Here is a 27,337-nt window from a genome sequence, read left to right as displayed (position 1 = left end):
GAAGATGCACAACACAGTATATACAAACTCACATACAACACATAAAGTAATATTACTACAAATAAATGAACACATAATAAACTATGTTCCAGAAATTGGACACTTAGCATAAGGTGCACTTATGACACAAGTTAAAAAGTAAACAGTACAGCAGTACTAGCACTTCTTCGGACATGATGAGACCTGGGTGATGGCAGGGAGTTCAGTAGTCTCAACCTAGGGGAGGAAGCAGTTTCCCATTCAAACAATACTTGTCCTAACGCTCCTGATAAAATTCTCGGAAGAGCGAAAGAGAAACCCCGATGATCACCTCAGCAATCCGTGCAATTTTTTGAGGGTCTTGCAGTCAGATGCCTTGCAACCCCTGTACCAGACAGCAATGCAGCTGGTCAGAACACTCTCAATGGTGCTCCTGTAAAAATCAGTTAGAATGGTGGGTGGAGCTTCGTTCATCTCAACCTCCTGAAGAAATGGAGAATCTGCCGTACTTTCTTGATGAAAGAGGTGGTGTTGAAGGTGCAGGTGAGATCATCCATTATTTGCACTCTCAGAAACTTGGTGCTCCTAATTCTCTCTCCACGGAGGAGCCGTTTATGTGCCGTCAGGAGTGGTCAGTCTGCACCTTTGTGAAGTCCACAATCATCTCTTTAGTCCTGTTGTTATGCTTGTACCATTCTACAAGCTGCTCTGCCACCTCATCATCGCTGCCGATGAGGCCAACTACTGTTGTGTCATCGGCGAATCTGTTGATTCGGTTCGATCATGCATCAGCAGTGTGAATGGCAGCATGCTGAACATGCAGACCTGGGAGTCACCAGTGCTCAGCGTGATGAAGCTAGAAATGTTGCTGCCAACAGGGGCTGACTCTGTCTTTCTGTCAAGAAGTCCAAGAGCTAGTTGGAGAGAGCCATCTTAAGACCCAGTAAGGGTAGTTTACCCACCAGGGATGATCGTGCTAAATGCTGAGCTGAAGTCAATAAACAGCCAGCTGGTGGATGCCGCACCATTTTCCAAGTGGGCCAAAAAGGAGTGGCGTCCACAGACAATGGCATTATCAGTGGAAATACTTTAGCATTTTCTCAATATTGTAAATATTGAGAAAGCTTAATTAAAGCTTATTAAATGCCTCTGAAAGCAATATTCAATAACACAACCATCAGATTCCAGGATATCTATGTAAATATCTACATTCTTCTACTGTGAAATTAAAATCTGTTTCACAATTTCTTCGAAATCAACCACATTCAGTAACCTAGAAGCTGCAGTACTAACCTTGTGATCATTATCATTGTAGACAAGGGCCTCTTTGTAGAACTTAATAGCTTTTTCATATTCTCGCTGCTCTGTGGCATGCTTTGCTATCTCAGCACAAATCTCCCCTGCAAGTTGCTTTTGGGCAGGGACTGCATCAGTCTGTTCTAAATGAACTCGTTTTAAAACTTGAGCCTGTACCTCTCGTGCCTGTTCAGAAAATGGATGGAACAAAAGAAAAAGATGAATGGTAATTTCAGGTTTTAAAATTCTATGAAATACTATTAATAGGCTATGTGATAATTACAAGACAATCGATTATAGCATGTATGGTCAGAGCAAATTTGAAATTTCTAGAGATCTTTCACTGAAAATTAAAAGCAGCAAATGCATTTTTCATTAAAGAAAGCTTCTGATGGACAATTAAGTTCTTTTGCGTTCGTCTTTGAAAATTAATATTGATTAAGCCAATCGGAAAAAAGTATCTACGGGAAGAAATTTATTATAAATCAAATGTAAAAGCCTATTCACCCTCTGCAATGCAAGGATGGCATCATCAGTCTTCTTCTTCCTACTATATATTTTTGCTAGAAGCATTAAATAGCAGGCATCTTCCATCAATATCTGAAGATCACTTACTGGAAAAGATTGGAAAGGAAAATAAAATCATCATAGTACAGGAGCAGGCATTGGCCCGCTGAATATATGATGACACTCTGTAGAGCAAGGGCTCCCAACCTTTTTTATGTCACGGACACCTACCATTAACCAAGGAATCTGTGGACTCCAGGTTGGAAACCCCTGCTCTAGTTGGCCTCATTCACTATACTATATCAAAAGAATGTGATATTTTAAAAGTGGTACTCACCAAGTTTTCCAACTTTTACAGTTTTGCTAAAATTGTGGACACAAAACTGAAATAATGATATCCACCTGGGAGTTTCAAAAATATCCTTCTATACTCAGGTTGAGCGAAGGTCAAAATAGCATACAATATGCACAAACTCATACTTGGCAAAAATGATCTAATTTGGTGAAGCAGCTTGCAATGAATGTGTGTCAGTTGTATGCAAATTAGAGTGATGAATGTGCATAAAGTTGATTTGATGTCAGCACTATTTAAAGCTGGGGTTCCCAACCTCTTTTTATGCTATTGACCCATACCATTAAGCAAGGGGTCCATGGGCCCCAGGCTGGGAACCCCTGACTTAAAGGAAACATCAGTCTAACAGGTTAACACCGTTAACAAACATTGCAGTTATTACCACAATTCTTTATAATACAGAAAGCAAAGCACACTGAAACATACTTGGGCTACTGCAGAAGGTCAGTCATACCTGCAAGACCTAACCCACTTCATCTAAAATACATGATGTCAGAATTTGAACTAGTCAACTGTGAAATAAAGTAATGGTGATCCTTCTTCATTACTGCCTCCTTGCACATTAAGTTTCAATTCTTTGGTATTTAAATACAGAAATATACAAGAGTAAGACTACGGTGAAAGGAGGACTTTGGGAGGTGGGGCAGGTGAAGGAAAGGAAAAAGTGAATATTGACAGCTTCTGTAGTTTATAAATCAAAAGATTGTGCAGATGTGGTAAAAGTGGTGTTCAAGGAGGATGGAAGAATGTGAGAATCCCATCATGTTCAACAATATCAGTCTTCTCATGTCCTCAGCAATGGATGTTCAGTAATTGTTTTCACTATTACCTCCGTGGTTATAGGACATGGAAATGCGCCTGCTTCCCTACTGGTAGTCTGGGTCACCTCCAGTTTATACTACCTTTTTTTCCAAAAGAACGAAAGAATGGCTGCACTGTTGCAATATGGTTGTATGATATGAGTATCACATTTGAGTTAGCAGCAGTATATGCAGGATGGGAGATCTGATGTGAAATCTGTCTTAAGTTCTGTACATTATACCTGTGCAAAAAGTTTCCTTACCACATATCTGAAGTAAATCTTTCTGCACTATTTAGAAAGTTATATTTAAAATATTTTCTTTTATTATTAAATACAATTAACTAAAGTACATAAATTACACCATTAAAATAAATCAAACCATGATCATGTTCCAACGACTGCAGTAGAATCTTTTCTGCTTTCTCATACTGCCGAAGTTTAAATAGGAGCTCGGCCAAATCATACCGAAGAAAATTCTGCTGGCCAGTCTTTAGTGCGGTTTCATAATAATTAATTGCCTATGATGAAAAAAATTGAAATTAATACACCTTTGATTAAACCCATTCTACTGACATTAATATTGTACATTATTAATGAACTAATTTTCAAACCATTTCCTCCCTCTTCCTCCTGTCATGATGGCATAACTTATGCTGGTGTAGGGCTCTAAGATAATGGCAATGCATTAACTTAGGAAGTGAATGTTGATGGGTTATTTAATCATAGGAATACCAAATCCTTTCTTTCTTCGAGATCAATACACATTAATTGCCAGGAAATGATCTAACATTTAGGGGTTTCTTCCTCATACTTCAGCTGTAGGTGAGATCAGTTCAAAATATACTGATAAATCCTTTAAAGTTCACAATTTACCTGGACTACTCCACCATTAATTAGGATTATAGACGATCTTTTACTACCACACCACTTTAGCTCAGGTGTAAAACTGTGTCTTACAATATTGGAGTTATATCTGCTGAATCAATTGGTCAGATTAGCTACATTAAAAAAAACTGATGCAGTGTGGTCTTTTCACTTCACTATACAAGAAACTCAGTGAATCAAGTCTGACTCAACATGAATAGCTCATCTTGAAATTTGTTTATCCATACGTTATATTGATTGTCTATAGTAAAGTTCAAATTAAATTTTATTATCAGAGCACATTTAAGTTATCACATACAACCCTGAGATTCATTTTCTTGCGGGCCTACTCAGCAAATCTACAGAATGGCATCTATAACAGGATCAAGGAAAGATCACATAGAGTGCCGAAGACAACAAACTATGCAAATGCAAATATAAGTAAATATCAAAAGTAACAAGAATAAGAATTAACAAGATAAAGAGTCCTTAAAGTGAGATGGTTCGTTAAGGAGAATATCACTATTGATAGGCAAATAAGCGTAGTTACCCCCTTTTGTTCAAGAGCCTAATGGTTGAGGAATAGTAACTGTTCTTAAACTTCGTGGTAAACAAAGAATATGAACTGCATAACATATGATACAAAAATTCACTACCAACGAAAGCAGAAAAATAAGTTTTAGAACAGACCTTAGCATAATTATGTGTTTTAATAAGAGCTTTTCCAATCTTGCTAGCTAGAGTTCCATCCCTTGGATTTTTCTTTAGTGCTTGTTCATAAATATCAATGGCCTTCTCTGGCTGCAATGGAATCGAAAGTATCAATAGCAATGATTTATATTTACATCTCACATTTAACAATAAAAAACAAAATCCCAAAAGAATTTGCAGTAGTGTCTGCAAACCAATGCTGATTGCAAGCCTCATTAACAAATTTCAGGACAGATGATCAAGATTTTAGTGAAAGATATAAATTCTAAAGTACACGTTATGAGCTGAAAATGATAGAAATAGAAGTTAGGCAGTTTAATCATGATTGCAGGGTGTTGATATGGGTTAAATTCATATACAGTAAATCTTTCTACATAAGAAGCCCAAAATAGGAGTGCAAACGTTACAGAGGTTTAGAGAGGCAAAAGAAAACAAAAATAATTGGGGCTGAGTTCACGGGAAATTTGAAAACAAGACAAACAAAGGGCTAAGATATTGCTGATGTATATCAGTCCAGGGGACTAATAAAGGTCAGCAATTTGGGAATAATAAATTAACAGGACCAGATGTTGATTAGGACATACCAACATAATTTAAAAGTAGGCCAGCCAAGAGTGAGGTAGAATAGTCAAGAATAACAAAAACATTGCAGAGAGTCTTGGCAGCAGATGAGAGATGAGCTGAGATATTGGTAATATCAATGGGTGAAAATGAATAGTCTGCATTTTGAAGTGGATATGTAGCACAAAGTGATCTCTATTTCAAAAAATGAAAAATACGGTTGATAACTGGTAAATGCCCAGTATCTCAGCTGCTCTGACTGGAGGCACAAATTCCCTCCTTTATCTTTGACTGAACCTACCCCCTCTTTAGGTATCCTCTTTTACGAAACGTAAGTATAAAATGCCTTGGGATTTTACTTAATCCTGCTCACCAAGGACATTTCATGGCCCATTTTGGCCTTTCTAATCACCTGCTCGAGCACTTTCCTGCTAACTTTATATTCCACAAGGATCCAGTCTGATTTTAACTTCCTAAGCTGAATGTTTCACTTCCTGACTACACTTAGGACCACTCACGTCCTCTCTCCTTACCAGAACATGCTGATCCTGCACACTGATCAGTTGGTCCTTAAGTAAACACCCAAATATCAAAAATGGATGCTTCTGACAGCAGTTGCATCCCCATCAATGCAAAGTAGTTCCTTACACTTAACTACTTTAAAACTTAAGTTATGGTCAATATTCCCAAAATGTTCACCTACTATCAGGTCTATCACCTTTTATGGATTATGGCCGATTTCCTAAAGTTTAAGAGGGTAAGTTGATAGAGATTCTTGATTAGTCAGGGCATCAAAAATTACAGGGAGAAGGTAGAAGAATGGGGTTGAGAGCATAATAAATCAGCCATAATGGAACAGCAGAGAAGACTTGATGGGCTAAGTGGCCTAATTCTGCTCCTACGTCTTATGGTGTAAAGAAGTAGTGAAGTGGAGTCAAGGTTAGTCCAGCACCTTAAGTTGTATTAAATATAGATATGTACTTGTCAAACATTCATGTTATTGGACACTGTAAGCCAATTCCAAGTGTGATCTTCAAATGAAATAGGAATAGACGGCAGGAAATAATTCGTATCTAATTTCTATGTCTTATATTTTACAATTTTCTTTCTTTCAGGAAACTTAACTGCAATTTAAAAATAGTAATAAGTTGTTCATATGTTGGAATTTCTATATTATAGTCAAAGAAGCTAAGAAGCTGGAAAACTGCAAGGAGCCTTCAACTTCATAGGACACAATTATTGTTTGAATAATTAATATGAGTAATTTATATAATTGTCCTCAAATATTTAAGTTGAGGCAGGAATTTATACAGGAAACATTGACTGAAATAGCTCATATGCATGTGCATTTACACGCATACATGTTTACATGGGCATATGGACATTCATTGCCATTTGGTATACAAAAACAGATTAATTGACTAAGCAGAGGTATTTCCAAGTAAAGTTCAGAAAAAACTCACCTCTTGAATATTCATATAGGCATCACCCAACAGAAGGTAGGTATGAGGTCCCGGCAGTCTGTCAGTTAAATCTCTAAAGCAAAATGTAAAATCATACTTAGGTTCAATCAAAGGTGCTCGGCATGATAGTGTAGTGGCTAGCACAACTCCTTACAGTACCAGCGACCCGGATTCAATTCCCGCCGCTGTCTATAAGGAGTTTGCACATTCTCCCCGTGACCGCATGGGTTTCCTCCCAAAGTCAGAAGATGCACGGTTGGCATGTTAATTGGTGATTGTAAATTTTCCCATGATTGGGCTAGGGTTAAATCGGGGATTGTTGGCTGGCATAGCTTTAAGGGCTGAAAGGGCCTATTCCAAGCAGTACTCAATAAATAAAAAAAATATTATTTACTCTCATCTTTATATTATGAAATCATGAACAAAAATTGTATTATTGACTTTCTTCCATGAATATTGTTTTCAAGCTTTTACTCAATTCCTATGATACAGAACCTAGGAAGTCAGGGCAAAGTGCTGTATTCAATTCATTAAGAGTATAGCATAACTAGATCCCGTGGGTAAAACAGAGGGGATGATTGGAGGAGTTAAGATGGCCCAGATGGTCTCTCAAGCCTGTTCTGCTATAAAATCGATTTGGGCTCATCCTGTGTCTCACCTGTATAGTTTCTCACACACTCCTAATCAAAAATCTCTCTCTGCATTGAAAATTCTCAACGTCTAGGTGTTCAGATACTGTTCCAAAGACTCACAACTTGTTATGCAAAGACATTTCCCTTCATATCTTTTCTAATTGGGAACCCTTTATCTGAGGTTCCATTAGGTGCTACATTTTCTAGTTCAACAAACCATATATCAATCAAATGAAATTATGCAGTACTGAGTGAAAGAAAATAAATGCTTCATTAGGTACACAAACAAAAATTCCATAGATACCCCAAGAAAGGTCCAATTCAGCATCAATACCCAAGACTTCACTATTAATGTTCAAAAAAGATCAAAGCAATTACAGTTGTTATTGCAGGAAAAGGTATGTAGTGGTAGATGATAATTATGAGGGCATCGGATCAGAAAAGCAACAAAGACACGAGAAGTGAGAGAATAAATTTGTCAACAAAATCAAGGAAAAATGATGGAGGCACTTGATAGTGATGGAAAGATGGAAATAAGAAAGGTGGGCAACTCTCTCAGAACATTAAAGGTAAACTTTGCTGTGCCTCCACAGCAAAGTTGTGACCCAAGCCCATGAAGCAGGGGACAACATTTCTCTTTGCATGGAGGAAACAGATCTGCGGTATACAGTATCTGCGGTATCTTCTTTTTACTGTGGGCAAAATCATTTCAAAGATTTTCCTGAGAGCAGCTGAAGGAGAGAGAGGGATAAGGGCTGGTAGTGGAGAGCCTATTTTCTTGTTGTCAGATGAAGCTTTTATGATGGCTTGGCATTATTCTGCAGAGAACCACCATGTCTAATTTGCCAGTATGGGGAAGGGGCAATTGAAGAGTTCTTTCATGGGAATAATTAGATCTAGCGTGGATTGGACACTGTAGTCATTAGAGTACACCATCAGGTTCTCGGGGGGGGGCAAGTGGCTGTTATTTTAAATTCTAATTCAGATTCTTTATTTAAATTTGTTATTTTCATATTCATGCAGCTTACAGATGAGGTGAGTAAACAAGTAACCTGGGGGAAGCTCTGATCATAACAGGAGTGCCTTTTACGAGGGGATACCCGTTAGATTAAATCAATTGTTATCAGATGACTCAGTTGGTGCTGCTCAGGTAATTAAAGTTTGAGACTTTGAATATACAGTGTGATTAGAATGCAAGCTTGGGTGAACTGGATATGGTGTTTCATCGTAAGATAATTGTAACAATACCAGATCTGCCTAACTCCTGCTTAAAAAATCTTCTGAACTTCCAAGATTGCTTACTTTAAATATATTCAAAACAAATAAAAATGCTTAAGGTATTTAGACAGAAATTTTTACCTGTAGCAGTTTACATATAACTGCTTATCCTTCCTCTGATTTAGATAAATGTTTGCCATTTTCTCCTTTGCTTGAATAAAATATGGTTGCTCAGGTGTGACGTTTCGAAGCATATTAAGTGCTAGTTCTATATCCCCACGTACAACAGCAAGGTCTGCATTAGCAATTGTAACTCTCAGTTCTTCAGAGGTGCCTGTAAATTCATTGATGGCATCTTGCATCACTTTAGCAGCTTCATGCTACAGAAACACAAAAGAAGTCCTTTTTTATTGCAATCAGAATATCAGCATATAATTGTTTATAATATTTGATTATCAAGAGACCTGTGAGTAAGTTTGGGATTATAATATTGCTAAACTTGCAGATTTTCTGGACGTTTCTGAATGTTATTCAAGCTTCTGCAGATGTACTGTTGAAAACGTCCTGAATGGTTGCATCATGGACTGATATGGCCATTCAAATGCATAGGAACGCAAGAAGCCACAGAGAGTAATGGACTTTGCCCAATACATCACTAGCATTTCCCTGCTCTCCTTTGGTAGTATCTACAGGAGGCACTCCCTCAAGGAGATAGCATAACAATCAACAAAGATCTCTACCATGCCATTTTTTGCAGCAGCCATCAGGCAGAAGCTACAGAAGCTCCATACCACCAGGTTCAAGAACAGCTACTTCAGTTATGAACCAACAGGTTCAGCCTTAATCTCTGGAGTTTAGTAATAGTTAGCAACATTACACCCATTTTGTCACTTTACACTAAAGTGGACCTTTCATTCAAATTATATCCTTTCTTCTAAAAATTGTTTATTTTTATTGTATGCTTTTTCTTATGAATGCTGCTTATAAGATGCTATGTGCCTATATGCCTATGATACTGCTGCAAGTAAGTTTTTCATTGCACCTGTGCATATGACAATAAAGTCGACATTAACTTTATTCTATTAATGCTCCAATACATATTTAATACATTTATTCCTTAAATGCTACACAGTAGAACTAATAATTTTTCCAGTGAACATGGTAATTTTAGAGGAAACACAGGAAGCAAGATTCCACATTTAGAAGCACCAACTGAGTGAAAGGGAAGCACAGAAATCAGGGTGTTGGCTGCCAAACAGATTGTACAGGAACTTGGGTCACAATCAACAGATTGCATAGGAGACAGAGTCCCAGCAAGTAGGAAGGTAGCGTGGGAACTGGAGCTCTTGTGAGTAGTCAGGGAATGTGGGAACTGGGTTCCTAGGAAGTACAGAAGCCAGTGCTCTATTAAGTAGGAGGGGAGCACAGGAACTAGGGCTTTGGCAAGTGGACAGGAAGTGCTGGAGCTAGAGTTCCAGGGCCTCAAGAAACAGCATAAAAACCAGAACTCAGTAAATAGCAAGGGATTGCAGGAACTGGGGCCCCAGGAAGTGAAAAGATAACATACGAACTGGAATAGGAATAGTAAAAGAGTGAAATGGGGCTCTGGCCAGTTGCTGGTGAACCAGAGTCTTGGTGTGTCAAAAGGGAACTGAGGCCTGGTGAGAAGGAACCAGGCACAGTGACCCGAGTGGATGGGAAGCCCCATGATAAGCACAGCTTGATGAGCTGGTTCCTCAACCTTAGGGAATTCTGAATAATTAGATGGTGGATTATTGGAGTTTTAATGGTTATAAAACTTGAGATAGTAACAAAGGCTGGTTTTACCAATTTCCATAAGTCATATCAGAAATTACAATTGCCTAAATTCAAATATTACTTCATTGTAAAAACTGCTATTATCATTCTGCTTTTGTCTAAAATGTACTCTGTAAGAGAAATGAACCTCTTCATTACCTGTTCTCCGTTCATACAATGAGCATCTGCTAACTCCAGAAAAATGGAAACACGATCAGCTGCAGGAAATTCAACTATTTTGCTTTTAGATTTCGATGCACTTCCCGTTTTCTTCATTGCAGGTAGGCCCTTAGCTATCTGCAAGGTTTTAACAGCTTCCTGAACATCCCCCATTTTTTTGTGAGTTTGGGCTTTAATCAAATGGTACAGAGGGTGTTCCCGAACCTGGAATAGTAAATCAATAAAATTAGAGAAACAGGTTCAAGATTTCTAATTGATTTATCTTATTTATTTGCCTTTCTCCCAGTGTCAAATGACAATATGAATAGAGACTTAAACTTCCATACTTCCACGTTTTAAAGAAAAAAATGATAGGTCAATTAAAGAAGTTTAAAATTTCAGGTAACAATAGACTTATTTCTTACGTAGTCAGCATCCTTCATATGTTTGATTCAATTTCTTTTTATTTATTCGATGCATAACATGGGTGTCTAAATTTCAGTTTTTAGTATTTTAGTTGTACTATTGGGCAAATGACCTCTACACAGAAATAAAGAAACGTATACAAGAATTCCCTCCAACCAAGAAAATAATTATACTGAAACAAAAGTAAAGGGAAAGGTGACTTATTGAAAAATGGACAACAGCCAAAGGAACCTCCTTGAAGAAGGCTGTTTTAATACCCAAAGCCATCAAAGGAGGAAATAAACTGAAGGGAAAAAATGGGCAACACAACAATTCAATCCTATTCTCAGGGATGCTGTCTCTGTAGTGTCAGCATATTCTCACAACAATGGTGCAAGTTTCCCTCAGGTGCTCCAATTCCCTCCCATATCCTAAAGCTGTTCTGTTTAGCTCATTTACTGTCTTGTAGGATTGATGGTCAGCATGGACCTGCTGGGTGAAGGATCTTTTCTATGTAGGATGACTTTATGACCATAGGCTGTTGCTTTTTCAAATGTGAGTAATGAGGAGAGCAGTAAATGTCCACTCCATTGTTACACAATCCTAAATATCAAGGTTAAAATTTTGTTTGAGAAAATCAGAAAGTCTTTGACCATTTGCAGTTACAGCAAATTGAATCAAAGCCTATAAGACCATAAGATAAGGAGCAGAATTAAGCCATTTGGCCCATCGAGTCTGCTCCACCATTTCATCATGGCTGATACAATTTTCTTTCAGCCCCAATCTCTTGCCTTCGCCCTGAATCACTTCATGTCCTGACCAATCAAGAATCTATCAACCTCTTCCTTAAGTATACATAAAGACTTCACCTCCACAGATGCCTGTGAAGAATTCCACAGATTCACCACTTTGGCTAAAGAAATTCCTCCTCATCTCCATTCTAAATGGATGCCCCTTTATTCTGAGGCTGTGACCTCTGGTCTTAGATTCCCCCACCATAGGACACTTCCACTCCACATCCACTTTATTAAGACTTTTCACCATTCGATAGGTTTCAATGAGGTCATCCCTCATTTTTCTGGATTCTAGTGAGCACAGGCCCAGAGCCATCAAATACTCTCCATATGACAAACCATTCAATCCTGGAATCATTTTCAAGAACGCTCTCCAGTTTCTGCAGATCCTTTCTAAGATAAGGGGCCCAAAACTGCTCACAATACTCCAAGTGAGGCTTCACCAGTGCTTTATAAAGGCTGGAATATTATAAAGTTTACACATGGCAGCAGAGCGGTTAGCGCAATCACTTTACAGACTCACGATTACTGATTGGTGTTTGATTCCCGCTGCTATTTGTAAAGAGTTCGTACGTTCTCCCCGTGACCACTTGGGTTTCCTCTGGGTGCTCCAGTTTCCTCCCACATTCCAAAGACATATAATGATGTATGGTTAGAGCTAGGGTCAGGGTCAGAAAGTTGTAGGCATGCTACGTCAGCACTGCAGGCATGATGATAACTAAGGGACTACCCTCAGAACAATTCTTGCTGATTGAATTTTAAAAGAAACAACAAGTTTCACTGCAAGTTTCGATGTACAAATAAAGCTAATCTTTATCGGGTCAGACAAGTGGGAGGTGGTTTTTGCCATTCAAAATAAAAATGTACAGCTATACATTGTAGAAACAAGAGTAAGAAAACACAGTACTAAATTATAATAAAATCTAGACATTCTATGTGTAGATCCCTAAAGCTGATTGATTTTGCTCATGGCATCTTAGCTGACACACAGAATGGGTCAACACAAAAGATTCTGTAGATGCTGCAAATCCAGAGTAACACACACAAAATGCTGAAGGAACTCAGCAGGTCAGGCAGCATCTATGAAGAGGAATAACCAGTTGACATTTCAGGCCAAGACCCTTCATATTTATGGGTCTCTAGAGCCTTAAGCTAACTCAACCTTTCCTCATAAGACATGTTCTCAAATCCAGACAGTAATCTGGTAAATTTCCTCTGCACTCTCTCTCTAAAGCAGGGATTCCTAACCTTTTTTACGCCATGGACCAATACCATTTAGCAAGGGGTCCATGGACCCAGGTTGGGAACCCCTACTCCAAAGATTTCACATCCTTCCTATAATGAGGTGACCCAAAATAAACATAATACTCCAAATGTGGCCTAACCAGAATTTTATAGAGCTGCAATATTACCTTGCATCTCTTGAACACAATCCCCTGACTAATGAAGATCAGCACACCATATGCCTTCTTAACCACCCGACCAACTTGCAGGGTAACGTTGGATGATCTATGGTCATGGACCCTTAAGAGCCTTCTGCTCTCTGCTTCTCCACATGGCTAAGAATCCAACCATTAAACCTGTACTGTGTCTTTCAGCTCAACCTTCCAAAATGTATCAATTCACACTTTACCAGATTGAACTCCATCTGCCTCTTTTCAGCTCAGTTCTGCATCCTATCAATGTCCCATTATTGCCAACTACGATAACCCTCTACATTATCCAAACCACCACCAACCTTCATGTTATTTGCAAATTTACTAACCTAGCCTTTCACTTGCACATCTAAGTAATTTTAAAAAATCACAAGAAGTTTCCCTAGATGCCATGCCTTCTGACTTTTGGAATGAGCCTACCATGGGGATCCTTGCCAAACGCCTTACTAAAATCGATGTACACTGCATCAACCACACTACTTTTTCGAGGAAATGAGGAGCTGGAGAAGATAGAGGCGCGAAGCAGCTCGCAGCGGCCACTCCGGTGATGATGTCTGTTACTTGTCAAGTAGGGTGCCATGCACAATCCTGATTTGATGGAGACAGATGTGAGAGCACGGAGAAACATCCAGTGAAACTTCAGAAATGCCTGCTTCGCTGCCACTGCTACTGTGTGGTCCAGACTCTGTGGAGGGGAAGGCCCCGAGTCCTCGGCTTTGCTTGTTGCTCGGCAGCTGCGGCGGGATCAAAGCGCTCGGCAGAGGATGGTGCTCGGTGCTCGGTGTTGGAGGGCTGGTTGAAGGCTTGAAGTTTTCAGATGGACTCAGAGTCTGCTGCGGTCGAGTGCTTCCAATGGTGCGGCATCGGCAAGTTTGCGGCGCCTGGCGGTTCATGGCAGGGAGAGTTTCTCCCTTCTACGGTCTGCGTGAGATGATGAGGCTATCGGGACTTGAGACTTTTTTTTTACCGTGCCCATGGTCTGCTCTTTATCAAATTATGGTATTGCTTTGCACTGTTGTAACTATATGTTATAATTATGTGGTTTTGTCAGTTTTAGTCTTGGTTTGTCCTGTGTTTCTGTGATATCTTTCTGAAGGAACATTGTATCATTTTTTAATGCATTCATTTCTAAATGACAATAAACGAGGACTGAGTGTCCTCATAATCTAATCTAATCTATCACTTCCTTGAAAAAGTCAATCAAGCTCGTAAGGCAGGACCTCCTCCTAAAAAAGCCATGCTGACTATCCCTAATAAGAATGTTTCTCTAAGAATCCTCTCCACTAGTTTGCCCACCTCTGATATAACACTCACTAGTTTATAAATCCTAGGATTTCTCTAATACCTTTCTTGAGTAAATGAGTAACATTGATCATCTCACAATCTTCTGGTACCACTTTTCCCTCCCTTCCCAGGGTAACCTGGGTTATATCTCATCCAGCCTATCTGACATGTTCCAGCATATTTTTTGTTCTCCACTGACCCCACATTCACCAAGATATCACTCTCTGGTGAATACTGAAACAAAGTATTCATAAAGGACCTCTCCTACCTCCTCCACCTCTGGGCACATTTCCTCTGTAATACCTGATCAGCCGCGCCCTCATTCCAGTCATCCTGTTCTTCATATACATGTAGAATGCCTTTAGGTTTTTCTTAATCCTTCTGAAGTCCCCTTCTGGCTTTTCTAAGTCCCTTGTTAAGCTCTCTCCTGGCTACTGACTTTTTTTGTTCCAAGACCTTAAGCATGCTTCCTTTTTCTTTTTTACCGTCTTTAGAAGTTTCAGAAAGGGCAAAACGGGAGGGAGCGTGGCACTGTTGATTGGAGATAGTGTCACGGCTGCAGAAAAGGAGGAAGTCATGGAGGGATTGTCTACAAAGTCTCTGTGGGTGGAAGTTAGAAACAGGAAGGGGTCAATAACTCTACTGGGTGTTTTTTATAGACCACCCTACAGCAAAAGGGACACCGAGGAGCAGATAGGGAGACAGATTCTGGAAAGGTGTAATAATAACAGGGTTGTTGTGGTGGGAGATTCTATTTTCCCAAATATCGATTGGCATCTCTCTAGAGTGAGGGGTTTAGATGGGGTGAAGTTTGTTAGGTGTGTTCAGGAAGGTTTCTTGACACCATATGTAGATAAACCTACAAGAGGAGAGGCTGTACTTGATCTGGTATTGGGAAATGAACCTGGTCAGGTGTCAGGTCTCTCAGTGGGAAAGCACTTTTGAGATAGTGATCACAACTCTATCTCCTTTATCATAGCATTGGAGAGGGATGGGAACAGACAAGTTAGGGAAACATTTAATTGGAGCAAGGGGAAATATGAAGCTATCAGGCAGGAACTTGAAAGCATAAATTGGAAACAGATGTTCTCAGGGAAATGTACGGAAGAAATGTGGTAAATGTTCACGGGATATTTGTGTGGAGTTCTGCACAGGTACATTCCAATGAAACAAGGAAAGGATGGTAGGGTACAGGAACCATGGTGTACAAAGGCTGATGTAAATCTAGTCAATAAGAAAAGAATAGCTTAGGAAAGGTTCAAAAAACTAGGTAATGATAGAGATCTAGAAGATTATAAGGCTAGCGGGAAGGAGCTTAAGAAAGAAATTAGGAGAGCCAGAAGGGGCCATGAGAAGACCTTGGCAGACAGGATTAAGGAAAACCCCAAGGCATTCTACAAGTATATGAAGAGCAAGAAGATAAGACGTGAGAGAATAGGACCAATCAAGTCTGACAGTGGAAAAGTGTGTATGGAACTGGAAGAGATAGCAGAGGTACTTAATGAATACTTTGCTTCAGTATTCATTACGGAAAAGGATCTTGGCGAGTGTAGGGATGACTTACAGTGGACTGAAAAGCTTGAGCATGTAGATATTAAGGAAGAGGATATGCTGGAGCTTTTGGAAAGCATCAAGTTGGATAATTCATCGGGACCACACGAGATATACTCCAGGCTACTATGGGAGGCAAGGGAGAAGATTGCTGAGCCTCTGGCAATGATCTTTGCATCATCAATGGGGACAGGAGAGGTACCAGAGGATTGGAGGGTTGCAGATGTTGTTCCCTTATTTAAGAAAGGGAGTAGAGATAGCTCAGGAAATTATAGACCAGTGAGTCTTACTTCAGTAGTTGGTAGGTTGATGAAAAAGATCCTGAGAGGCAGGATTTATGAACATTTGGAGAGGCATAATATGATTAGGAATAGTCAGCATGACTTTGTCAAAGGCAGGTTGTGCCTTATGAACCTGATTGAATTTCTTGAGGATGTGACTAAACACATTGATGTAGTGGAGTAGAGCAGTGGATGTAGTGTATATGGATTTCAGCAAGGCATTTGATAAGGTAACCCATGCAAGGCTTATTGAGAAAGTAAGGAGGCATGGGATCCAAGGGGACATTGCTTTGTCGATCCAGAACTGGCTTGCCCACAGAAGGCAAAGAATGATTGTAGACAGGTCATATTCTGCAAGGAGATCAGTGACCAGTGGTGTCCCTCAGGGATTTGTTCTGGGACCGCTACTCTTCATGATTTTTATAAATGATCTGGATGAGAAAGTGGAGGGACGGGTTAGTAAATTTGCTATGACACAAAGTTTGGGGGTGTTGTGGATAATCTGGAGGGCTGCCAGAGGTTACAGCGGGACATTGATAGGATGCAAAACTGGGCTGAGAAGTGGCAGATGGAGTTCAATCCAGATAAGTGTGAGGTGATTCAATTTGGTAGATCAAATATGATGGCAGAATATAGTATTAATGGTAAGACTCTTGGCAGTGTGGATGATCAGAGCATCTTGGAGTCTGAGTCCATAGGACACTCGAAGTTGCTGGGCAGGTTGACTCTGTGGTTAAGGCAGCATACAGTGCATTGACCTTCATCAATCGTGAGATTGAGTTTAAGAGCCGAGAGGTAATGTTGCAGCTATATAGGACCCTGGTCAGACCCCACTTGGAATACTGTGCTCAGTTCTGGTCAGCTCACTACAGGAAGGATGAGGAAACCATAGAAAGTGTGCAGAGGAGATTTTCAAGGATGTTGCCTGGATTGGGGAGCACGCCCTATGAGAATAGATTGAGTAAACTCGGCCTTTCTCCTTGGAGCGATGGAGGATGAGAGGTGACTTGATAGAGGTATACAAGATAATGAGAGGCATTGATCGTGTGGATAGTCAGAGGCTTTTTCCCAGGGCTGAGATGGCTAGCAGAGAGGACACAGTTTTAAGATGCTTGGAAGTGGTGAGTGCGTGGAGTGGGCTGCCGGCGGTGGTGGTGGAGGTGGAAACGATAGGGTCTTTTAAGAGACTCCTGGATAGGTGTATGGAGCTTAGAAAAATAGAGGGCTATGGATAACCTGAGGTAACTTCTAAGGTAGGGACATGTTCGGCACAGCTTTGTGGGCCGAAGGGCCTATATTGTGCTGTAGGTTTTCTATGTTTACCTCTCTTATCAAACATAGTGCCTACAAAGTTCTCGATGGGCCAAATGACTTCGTTCTGCTCCGATGTCTTATGGTGTTGTGGTTTACTATCCGTTCCCGCCTCAATGTGACAAACCTATCCAGAACCCCATGCAAGTACTCCCTAAACATACTCCACATCTGTTTCCAAGTTCCTGCCTTACAGCATCGTAATCAGCTGACCTCCAGTACCATCCTATACTGTCTGCTTGTGTCCTTGTCCATGCTAATCACCAGGATTTCTGGTCACTGTCTCTGAAATGCCTGCCCACAAAATGATCTGTCACCGGCCTAGTTTCATTGCCAAGTACTAAATCCAGTATGGCCTCTCTTTTAGTTGGCTTGTCCACGCATTGTGCTGGAATCCTTTCTAGATACACCTAACAAATTCAGCCCCAAGTGCAGCTCTTGCCCTAAGGAGGTGTCAGTCAATATTAGGGAAGTTGAAATCAGCCATGAGAACAACTCTTGTCACTTAACACCTTTTCAAAATCTGCCTACTGATCTGCTCCTCAGTAATCATGTTGATATTGGGCAGTATATAGAATACTCCCAACAGAATGATTGCTCCCTTACTGGCTCCACTTAAATGTCTTTCCTTTGTCACAGCAGAAGGTACAGAAGAAACAGAAGAAAACAGGAATGTTGAGGGTCCAGCTTTCAGAGCTGTAAAGTTAATCACGGAGGAAGCGTGTGGTTGGGGAAAGAAGAGAGCTGGACAAATTTTGGGGAGCATTTGGGACTGCAAAGGTAGGTCATTAATGGGTTGGAGGAGGGAGAGCTCACTCTCATTTACTTGGGGAGTGAAAAAACATAGTAGGGATCAGGTTAGAGTGCTGGTGCAGTCACAGCATAAAGGGAAGAGACATTCATGAGGTCACCACGAGGATAACATTTAAATTCAAATGAGTTTATAATGAGCTCAAAATGTGTTTTGGCCACTCATTTCAATTCTACTTCCCATTCGAAAAAGTCAGAATTGCCCCACCTCCTCTCTTTCACTTTTCCTCATTCGTGTTTCCCACTCACACTTTCACTTCTTACTTGCCTATCACCCCCTCTGTTGTTCCTCCAGCTTCCCTTTCTTCCATGGTCTTCTGTCCTCTCCTATCAGATTTCCCCTTCTCCAGCCCTTTATCTCTTTCATTCAAGCAACTTCCAAGCTCTTTACTTCCCCCTCTCCCTTCCCTCGATTTCACCTATCATCTGCTACCTTATTCTTCATGCTCCCCTCCTCCCACCTTCTTACGCTGACTTCTCCCCTTCATTTCCAGTCCCGATGAAGGGTCTCGCTCTGAAACATCGACTGTTTATTCTTTTCCACTGAAAATGCCTGGCCTGCTGAGTTCATAAAGCATTTTGTATATGTTGCTCTGAGTTTGTAAATAACTTGCTTCCAGTCCACAACTTCCAATCCGTTCTGGCAGGTATCCAAAACAAAAAGCCAAGCCTCAAAAATGTGCATGAAAGACATGGTCATGTCCATGTTTGCACCTGCAAGGCATCCATCCATATGTCCATGCTTCCCCACATGTACTATGTCAAAATCACACAGGAAAACATTGACTGTGGGGAGTGTGCAGCAAATCTTAGATTATATTTTGTGGTTTTTCTGCACTTTGGGAGTTTAATGTTTTCTTTGAATGGGCTCCACGGTGTCTCTTTGTTTCGTGGCTGCCCGTGGGAGGACGAGTCTCAAGAGTTATACTCTGTATACATACTTTGATAATATAAATGTACTTTGAACCTTTGAATATTTCACAAATAATTTTCTGATTCTGCCTGGTAGAATTTTGACGCTAGTATTTTGTTCAATGTTGAGAAACTGCGTACAATGAGCAATTCTGAAGGCAAAAGGTATGTTGGCCATTAATAGAAGAAGTTGAGATAAAGAGAACAAGTCTTCTTGCAACTGGGAAACATATTCTTTTCCAGTACTTCCTGCAACATTTTCAAATAATCATCAGGATAATTCCTAGGTTGAGGTGTCCGACCCCTGGGGAGAGATGCATTGGAATTTTGAAGAGGTAATCTCTTAAAATGTAAAATTCTGATACTACTTGACCACCTGGATACCAAATGACAATTTTCCCTTCTCTGGGTGAGTATACAATAGGAGAATATTGTCTCAGAATAAGTAATGACTGATTTGAGATGAGAAAAAGATTTCTCATTCAATGGGTCCTTATTCTTTGGAATTTTCTACTTCAGAGGATAGTCACTGAATTAGTCAGAGACTGATGGCTATCTATCCTTTGAGGAAATCAATGAATATAGGGGTTAGGAAGGAAAGGGGATGAGCAATGGTCTTATGACGGTGCAGATTCTAGTGACTACAACTTACTCCTTCTCCTCTATCTTTTGTTTAATATGATGGACAGTGACTGAAGCCTGTTATCATAAACCCAGAAGAGTGCAGGCAGAAGTTCCTCACAGAAGCTTCCTCAGGCTAATCTTTCACAGCTTCTTCATAAACATTTCTAATTTCATAAGTGAGATTATTTTCCAACAACCCACAATGTTCTGCTCCATTCAGAAGTTGTCTATTACTAAATAGCTTAAGCCAATTTACAGAAAAATGAGGCCGATATTCTGATTAAATCTGAAATGTTAAACTTTGTATTTGTTTTACAAGGTGCATTTTTTATTTTTATCTCTAATCAGAAAAGTATAGATGAAAGGTACACCCTTGTGGTGGTTATTTATCCTGTCATGATACAGTACTCAACTATCATAAAGTAAGTGTTGTTAGATTTATCTCGAGTATTCAGATTCAAAGTATATTTTTAATCGAAGTATGTATACAAAATGCAACTCAGATATTCATCCTCTCGCAGGCAACCACAAAACAAAGAAACATCATGGAACCCATACAAAGAAAACGTCAACCCTCCAGTGCATATAAAAAGAGCAAAAAAATATAATCTAAGATTTGCTGCACACTCCACACAGTCTTTCTTGCTTTGTGTAGAATAGAAAATTATATTGCTTATTTTTAATGTTTTTGTTCCCATCTGGATATTTAGACGCTATAGTAAAATAATATTGACTACTATCATAACACAATATTTTTGTCTTTCTTCTGCTTAATTTAGTAAGGAAATAATATTAATAATTCTTCTGGGTGATACATAAAAAGCATGATTCATGAAATAGCATGACATTTTATCAGTAGTCTAGTTCTTTTTATTTCTTGCTAAATTAATTATACTTAATAATTTTTAAAAACTAAAGAGATTTTTTTTTAATGTAGTAAACCACTCAGTAATTTGACTACTGCACTTGATTTCTTACCTCAAAGTTATAACTCAAACACATTTCCAAGGAATGGGAGCAAAGTTTAAAATTTTCCTGAGATAAGTGAACTTGAGCCATCAGGAGATGGGCATCAGCAAATGAAGGATTCTGTTCTAAGCAATGTTGCAGGTTGATTTGGGCAGCATCAATATCACCTGTTAAAGAATAAAGCAAGAACTATACAAGTTCAAATCCAGTGCTTCTTGCAGCATTTTCAGTTCGAAACAATATTCTACTACAGTTAAGGAATTTGTTCAAGCAGTTCTTAAGTCTCCTGCTGCAACAATTTATGCAAGTTGACTGCAGATATAGTTCATTTAATGTAAAGATGTCTATATTATTAGCAAGATTTTTGTCTTACGGTCATCTCCACATATGAAAGACAGTGGAAGTCTCAATAGCCCTGCAAGTTGATAGAAATATGTATCTAGAAAATCTTTCATTTGAATTTGTAAATTTTCGGCAATCCTTTATTTAAGCAGTTTCATGCTTCTGCAGATCATGGAAGGGTTAATGATCTCAGAATCATTTCTGGGGCAGGTGGGACCAGCATCGTCTGGACGGTCTACATCTGGGCAGTGCCGGGATCAATGTCCTAGGGAGATTCTTTGCTAGTGCTATTGGGGAGGCCTTAAACTAATATGGCAGGGGGATGGGAACCCACACAGGAAAGAAGAGGGAAGTGATGCAGAGACCAAAACTAGAGTTAGTGAAGAAAAAAGTAAGAGTAGAGTGCATAAAAGTAAAAAGCAAAAATCGCATAGGTCACTAGATTCTAAAAGGACAATGAGTATAAGGGCACTTTAACTAAATGCCCGTAGTATTAGAAACAAGGTTAGTGAACTTGCGGCACAGATCAGTACCAAGGCATATGATTTAGTGGCCATTACAGAAACCTGGTTGCACGATGGAGATGACTGGGAATTAAATATCCAAGGGTATCAGGTAATATGGAAAGATAGGCAGGAAGGCAAAGGAGGTGGGATGGTGCTCTTGATTAGGGATGAGATCAGGGCGATTGTGAGAGATGATATAAGATCTATGGAGCAGAATGTTGATTCCATCTGGGTAGAGATTAAGAATAGTAAAGGCAATAAAAAATCACTGGTGGGTGTTGTCTATAGGCCACCTAATAAAAATATTTCAGTGGCAGAGGCGATTAACCAAGAAATAACTGAGGCTTGTAAGAAAAGAACGGCAGTTGTCATGGGGGATTTTAACTTCTACATAGATTGGGTGAATCAGGTTGGTCAAGGAAGTCTTGAGGAGGATTTCATAGAATGAATCCATGATGGCTTTCCTGAGCAGCATGTTAGTGAACCTACAAGGGAAAATACTATCTTAGATCTAGTCCTGTGCAATGAGACAGGTAAGATTAACGATCTTGTAGTCAGGGATCCTCTTGGAAAGAGTGATCATAGTATGATTGAATTTCACATTCAGATGGAGGATGAAATAGGTCTAAAACTAGTGTATTATGCTTGAACAAGGGAGACTACAATGGGATGAGGGAGGAGTTAGCTAATGTGGATTGGGAGCACAGGCTATTTGGTAGGACAGTTGAAGAACAGTGGAATACTTTCAAAGAAGATTTTTCACAGTGTTCAACAAAAGTATATTCCAGTCAAAAGTAAGGACAGTAAGTATGGGGAGAGCCAGTCTTGGATAACTGAGGAAATAAAAGATAGCATGACAGTAAAAGCTCATGTGTACAAAGTCGTAAAGAGTAGTGGGAGACTGGAGGATTGGGAAAACTATAAAAAGCAACACAGAACAACTAAACAAGAAATAAGGAAAGGGAAGATAGAGTATGAAAGTCAATTAGCACAAAATACAAAAACAGATAGCAAAAGTTTTTATAAATATATAAAGCCGAAGAGGGTGGCTAAAGTCAACGTAGGTCCCTTGAAAGACAGAAGGGGAAATTGATATTAGGTGATAAGGAAATGGCTGAGGCATTGAACGACTATTTTGTGTCGGTCTTCACAGTGGAGGACACATCTATTATGCCACAGAAGGATGTTATGGACGAAATGGGAGCTGAGGACCTCGATAAGATCACTGTCACTAAAGAGATAGTGATGAGCAAACTAGAAGGCCTGAAGGTAGATAAGTCCCCTGGTCCTGACGGGATGCATCCCAGGGTGCTGAAGGAATTGGCGGAGGTTATAGTAGATGCGTTGGTAATCACTTATCAAAACTCTCTAGATTCTGGGTAGGTCCCGGGGGATTGCAAGACAGCAAATATCACGCCACTTTTTAAAAAAGGATGTCGGCAGAAGACGGGCAACTATAGACCAGTTAGCTTAACATCTGTAGTCGGGAAAATGCTTGAAGCTGTCATTAAGGAAGAAACAGTGAAACATTTAGAAAGGAGTGGTTCCATTAGACAGACGCAGCATGGATTCAGAAAGGGCAGGTCCTGTTTGACAATCTTACTGGAGCTCTTTGAGGACATAATGAGTGCAGTGGATAGAGGGGAACAGGTGGATGTCCTATACGTGGATTTCCAGAAGGCGTTCGATAAGGTGCCGCACAAGAGACTTATAAATAAGATACGGATGCATGGAGTCGAAGGAAATGTATTGGCATGGATAGTGGATTGGTTAACCAATGGAAGGCAGAGAGTTGGTATAAATGGGTGTTTCTCTGGTTGGCAGTCAGTGGTGAGTGGGGTGCCGCAGGGGTCGGTGCTGGGCCCGCAGCTGTTTACCATTTACATTGATGATTTGGAAGAGGGGACTGAGTGTAGCATAGCAAAATTTGCTGATGGCACTAAACTGAGTGGAAAAGCAAATTGTACAGAGGACGTAGAGAGTCTGCAGAGGGATATAGATAGGTTAAGTGAGTGGGCCAAGGTCTGGCATGCTGTTGTGCAGAGGGACTTGGGAGTGCTTGTTCATGAATCGCAAAAAGTTGGCTTCCAGGTACAACAGGTTATTAGGAAGGCAAACGGAATGTTGGCCTTCATTGCTAGAGGGATTGAATTCAAGAGCAGGGAGGGAATGCTGCAACCTTACAGGGTACTGGTGAGGCCACACCTGGAGTACTGTGTGCAGTTCTGGTCTCCGCACTTGAGGAAGGATATACTGGCTTTGGAGGCAGTGCAGAGGAGGTTCACCAGGTTGATTCCAGGGATGAAGGGGTTAACCTGAGAGGAGAGATTGAGTCGCCTGGGACTATACTCTCTGGAATTCAGAAGAAAGAGAGCGGATCTTATAGAAACATACAAAATTTTGCAAGGGATAGATAAGAGAGAAGTAGGAAAGTTGCTTCCATTGGTAGGTGAGACTAGAACTAGGGGACATTGCCTCATGATTCAGGGGAGAAGATTTAGGACGGAGATGAGGAGAAATTGTTTCTGGGAGTGGTGAATCTGTGGAATTCTCTGCCCAGGGGAGCAGTTGAGGCTTCTTCACTAAATATATTTAAGATACAGTTAGATAAGTTTTTACATAGTAAGGGAATTAAGGATTATGGAGAAAAGGCAGGGAGATGGAGCCGAGTTTACGGACAGATCAGCCATGATCTTGTTGAATGGTGGGGTAGGCTCGATGGGCCGGATGGCCTACTCCTGCTCCTATTTCTTATGTTCTTATGAATAAGCAAATTGAATAATTATTTCTCCCCTTATCACACAGGTATTAATAAAGCAGCATAAATACCTGCCAAATACTTGACTCTGGCCATGAAAAAGGCAGCTTCTATTAATCCTGGCATAGTCTTCACTATGGTCTCCAGCACTGAAGCGCATTGTTTCAGCAATGGAGAAAGAGGTTGACCAGGAGATGAAGGCTGAAAAAGATGTCACAATTAGAGAAAACATAAGAATATCAAAATTACATTGCTTTTCAATAAAATATACCAAACAAATTTAAAGCAAAACATTTAAAGAAACACTGATGAGTTTGAAAACAGAAGACAAGGAGTTTCATATTTATTTGATGCCCAGTACTGAATAGAAAATGAAATTTCATTTGAAGAATTTCTTTGTTTTACACATTGAGTCAGCACTGAACAGTTGCAATCGTGCAAATCAGCACTGTGGTAATACATCTTTTTCAATAATCTCCAGTTTGCTCCTCGGTAGTTTTCAACAACAAGCAGTATACTTCAAAATTATTTTAATAACTGGTACTATCAGTAGTCAATACATACTGTATAAGCAACACACACAAAATACTGGAACAACTTTGTGTGTGTGTTGCTTGAATTTTCAGCATCTGCAAATTTTCTGTTGTTTGCATATTGTATAAATCATTTTGTTATTCTTAAATTATAAAGCAGCATCATTATTCTTTATAGATAAAGTTGCCCTTTCCACATTTAGATCAAATGTATATTTTAAAAAATACATTCCTTGTACTTCCAGTTATAGTTTTGTATATATTAATTTAAAATTTTTACCTGCGTGGGGCAGAAGGCAAGATATTCATGAATAATTTCTAATAAAAAATCAGGATTTAATTTTTCATAGTAATGAATTCCAAGTGGTAGGCCATGTAATGATGAAAAATGAGTGTCAACAGCATCATTTAGCAAATTAATAACTTCTTCTTGTCCTTTATGCTTTTTCACTGCCAAAATTGCACACAAGAATGACAATTCCTGTGGAAAAAAAAGATCGTTTTAATGTTCTAGCAGAAAAATATATTTAGAAAGCGATTTTCCAATCAATAATACAATTCTTAAATGCAAAGTAAATATTACATATAACAATAGGGGCAGATCCAACACACAAATTCTTTAACTCATTTTTCCCAAGCTATATACAGTGGATTCTGTTAATTGGGACACATCAGGACTCGTACATCTTGATCCAATTAAGTGTGCTGTCCCAATTAGCTGCTTCATGGAAATAGTTACAACAGTATAAAAAAGACAAACTACCATTTAATTGAGTAACAAATCATTTATTGAAAAGAAATGCAGAACAAAATAGAACACCACCATTACTATGACAGTATTATAAAACTGTGTATAGATTCTATAATGGGCTGGCCGGGGTGTAGTGGTATCAGCACTGGACTTCGAGGCAGATGGTCCTGAGTTCGAATCTGGCCTTGTAGCAACTTGGGCAGCAGCAGTATCTGTGCAGAAGATACTTTCATTATCTTCCCAAAGAAGGCCTATGGACAACTACACTATCAATGAAGTCACCATGAGTCGATGACAACTCGATGACAACATTTGGGACACTATGCCACTTAATTGGAAGAGGAGACCGTTGCCAGAGGAATTCATCCAGTGTATGCTGTCATCTTCTTTTGCCTGACTGTAAATAAATAAACAAAATCAGCAAAGACACCTGGTGCAGATAACGGACTGCTTTCATATAATGTCTTCTATGGTTGCACCTTTCAAATCTTTATTTTCATTGTAACATTTAAGATGATTGATGATACCTTCAAATTCTTTGTAGTTCCTAATTTGTTGAAATAGTGAAATCGTTTCATTCCCCCCCCACCAGCCATTTCTGACATCTCCAAAGCCTGAATGCTTGAAACTGCAGTAAGCAAAACAATTCTGAATTGTCCTACTGCTTATTTCTCAGCAACTATCAGTGCCAAAGATCACTGCTTTTTGAACACAAACACACACAACCATTATTTCTCACTTTTTTGTGAGGGGGAGGGGGACGGGGGGGTCGATATTCTTGTTGCGTTTTTGTTAGTTTCTTTGTGCAGGGAGAGCGGGGTTTGGGGGACTGATGATCGTGTTGCCATTCTTTTTTGTGCAGCGGGGTGGGGGGAATGTTGCTGTTTCTTTCTTAACTACCATGGTTTTTCTTGGTTTTATGGCTATCTGGAGAAGAAGAATCTCAAAGAGTTATATATTGCATACATACTTTGATAATAAATGAATCTTTGAACTGACACTATTTAAAACTGTTCATTCTAAGCATGGTGTAGGGTCGAATAGCCCCACAAGGGCAGACGACTGATGCTAGTTTGGCAACAGTCTCCTCTTCCAATTAAGTGGCATAGTGTCCCAAATAAACAAAGCTATTTTCTTGATTTGTTTTTATTCTTTAAGAGAGGGGTTCCCAACCTTTTTAATGCGATGGACCAATACCATTAAGCAAGGCGTCAATGGACCCCAGGTTGGGAATCCCTGCTTTAAGAGTTGTCCCAAAAAAGCTGGTGCCCCAATTAACCTGAATCTACTGTATTTCCAATGTAATTCATTGATGAAGAATAAATAGCTCTAAGAGAACCATCTGAGCATGAATATGTTAGATACTATACAATTTTTTCGATCAGTTTGTTCCTAATATGGAGGAGTCACCTAACTGTTCACAGAAAATTAGAAAGCTCATGTGAAGAGCTCTTAGTGCCAGTCAGCCCCAATCACAACGGCAGCAGCAGCATATGGAAACACTGTATATTTTTCAAAATAAAAGAGAACCTCTATTGGCGGCTAATGAGCATCCTCATCATAAGTTCCAGAGATGTACAAATTTCCATTTGTCAAATAATACCCCTGCTTCCAGTCACACAGAAGACATGCATATAATACATTCTGCAAAAATTCTTGATGGCAGGAAATTTGAATCTATTAAGTCAGCTATAAACACTGTAGCTAACTCAGTTACCAGGCTCATGTA

General features: G+C 39.6%; 1 protein-coding gene across 1 annotated transcript in view; it reads right to left on the bottom strand.

Moving 5' to 3' along the window:
* Nucleotides 1-27,337, bottom strand: part of ttc21b (tetratricopeptide repeat domain 21B) — a 93,065-nt gene that overhangs the window by 39,322 nt on the left and 26,406 nt on the right. Inside the window, exons 11-20 of the mRNA XM_063052351.1 lie at nucleotides 25,138-25,338; nucleotides 24,396-24,525; nucleotides 20,728-20,885; nucleotides 10,342-10,566; nucleotides 8,527-8,765; nucleotides 6,536-6,608; nucleotides 4,491-4,601; nucleotides 3,316-3,454; nucleotides 1,783-1,889; nucleotides 1,273-1,461 (exon numbers count right to left, since the gene is read on the bottom strand). Of these exons, the coding sequence (XP_062908421.1) occupies nucleotides 1,273-1,461; nucleotides 1,783-1,889; nucleotides 3,316-3,454; nucleotides 4,491-4,601; nucleotides 6,536-6,608; nucleotides 8,527-8,765; nucleotides 10,342-10,566; nucleotides 20,728-20,885; nucleotides 24,396-24,525; nucleotides 25,138-25,338 (1,572 nt within the window). The remainder of the gene's footprint in view (nucleotides 1-1,272; nucleotides 1,462-1,782; nucleotides 1,890-3,315; nucleotides 3,455-4,490; nucleotides 4,602-6,535; nucleotides 6,609-8,526; nucleotides 8,766-10,341; nucleotides 10,567-20,727; nucleotides 20,886-24,395; nucleotides 24,526-25,137; nucleotides 25,339-27,337) is intronic.

Source organism: Mobula hypostoma, chromosome 6 (assembly GCF_963921235.1).
Source record: "Mobula hypostoma chromosome 6, sMobHyp1.1, whole genome shotgun sequence".
Lineage (NCBI taxonomy): Eukaryota > Metazoa > Chordata > Chondrichthyes > Myliobatiformes > Myliobatidae > Mobula > Mobula hypostoma.
Note: the sequence above shows the minus strand (reverse complement) of the source record. Positions and strands in the feature narration are given on the sequence as shown.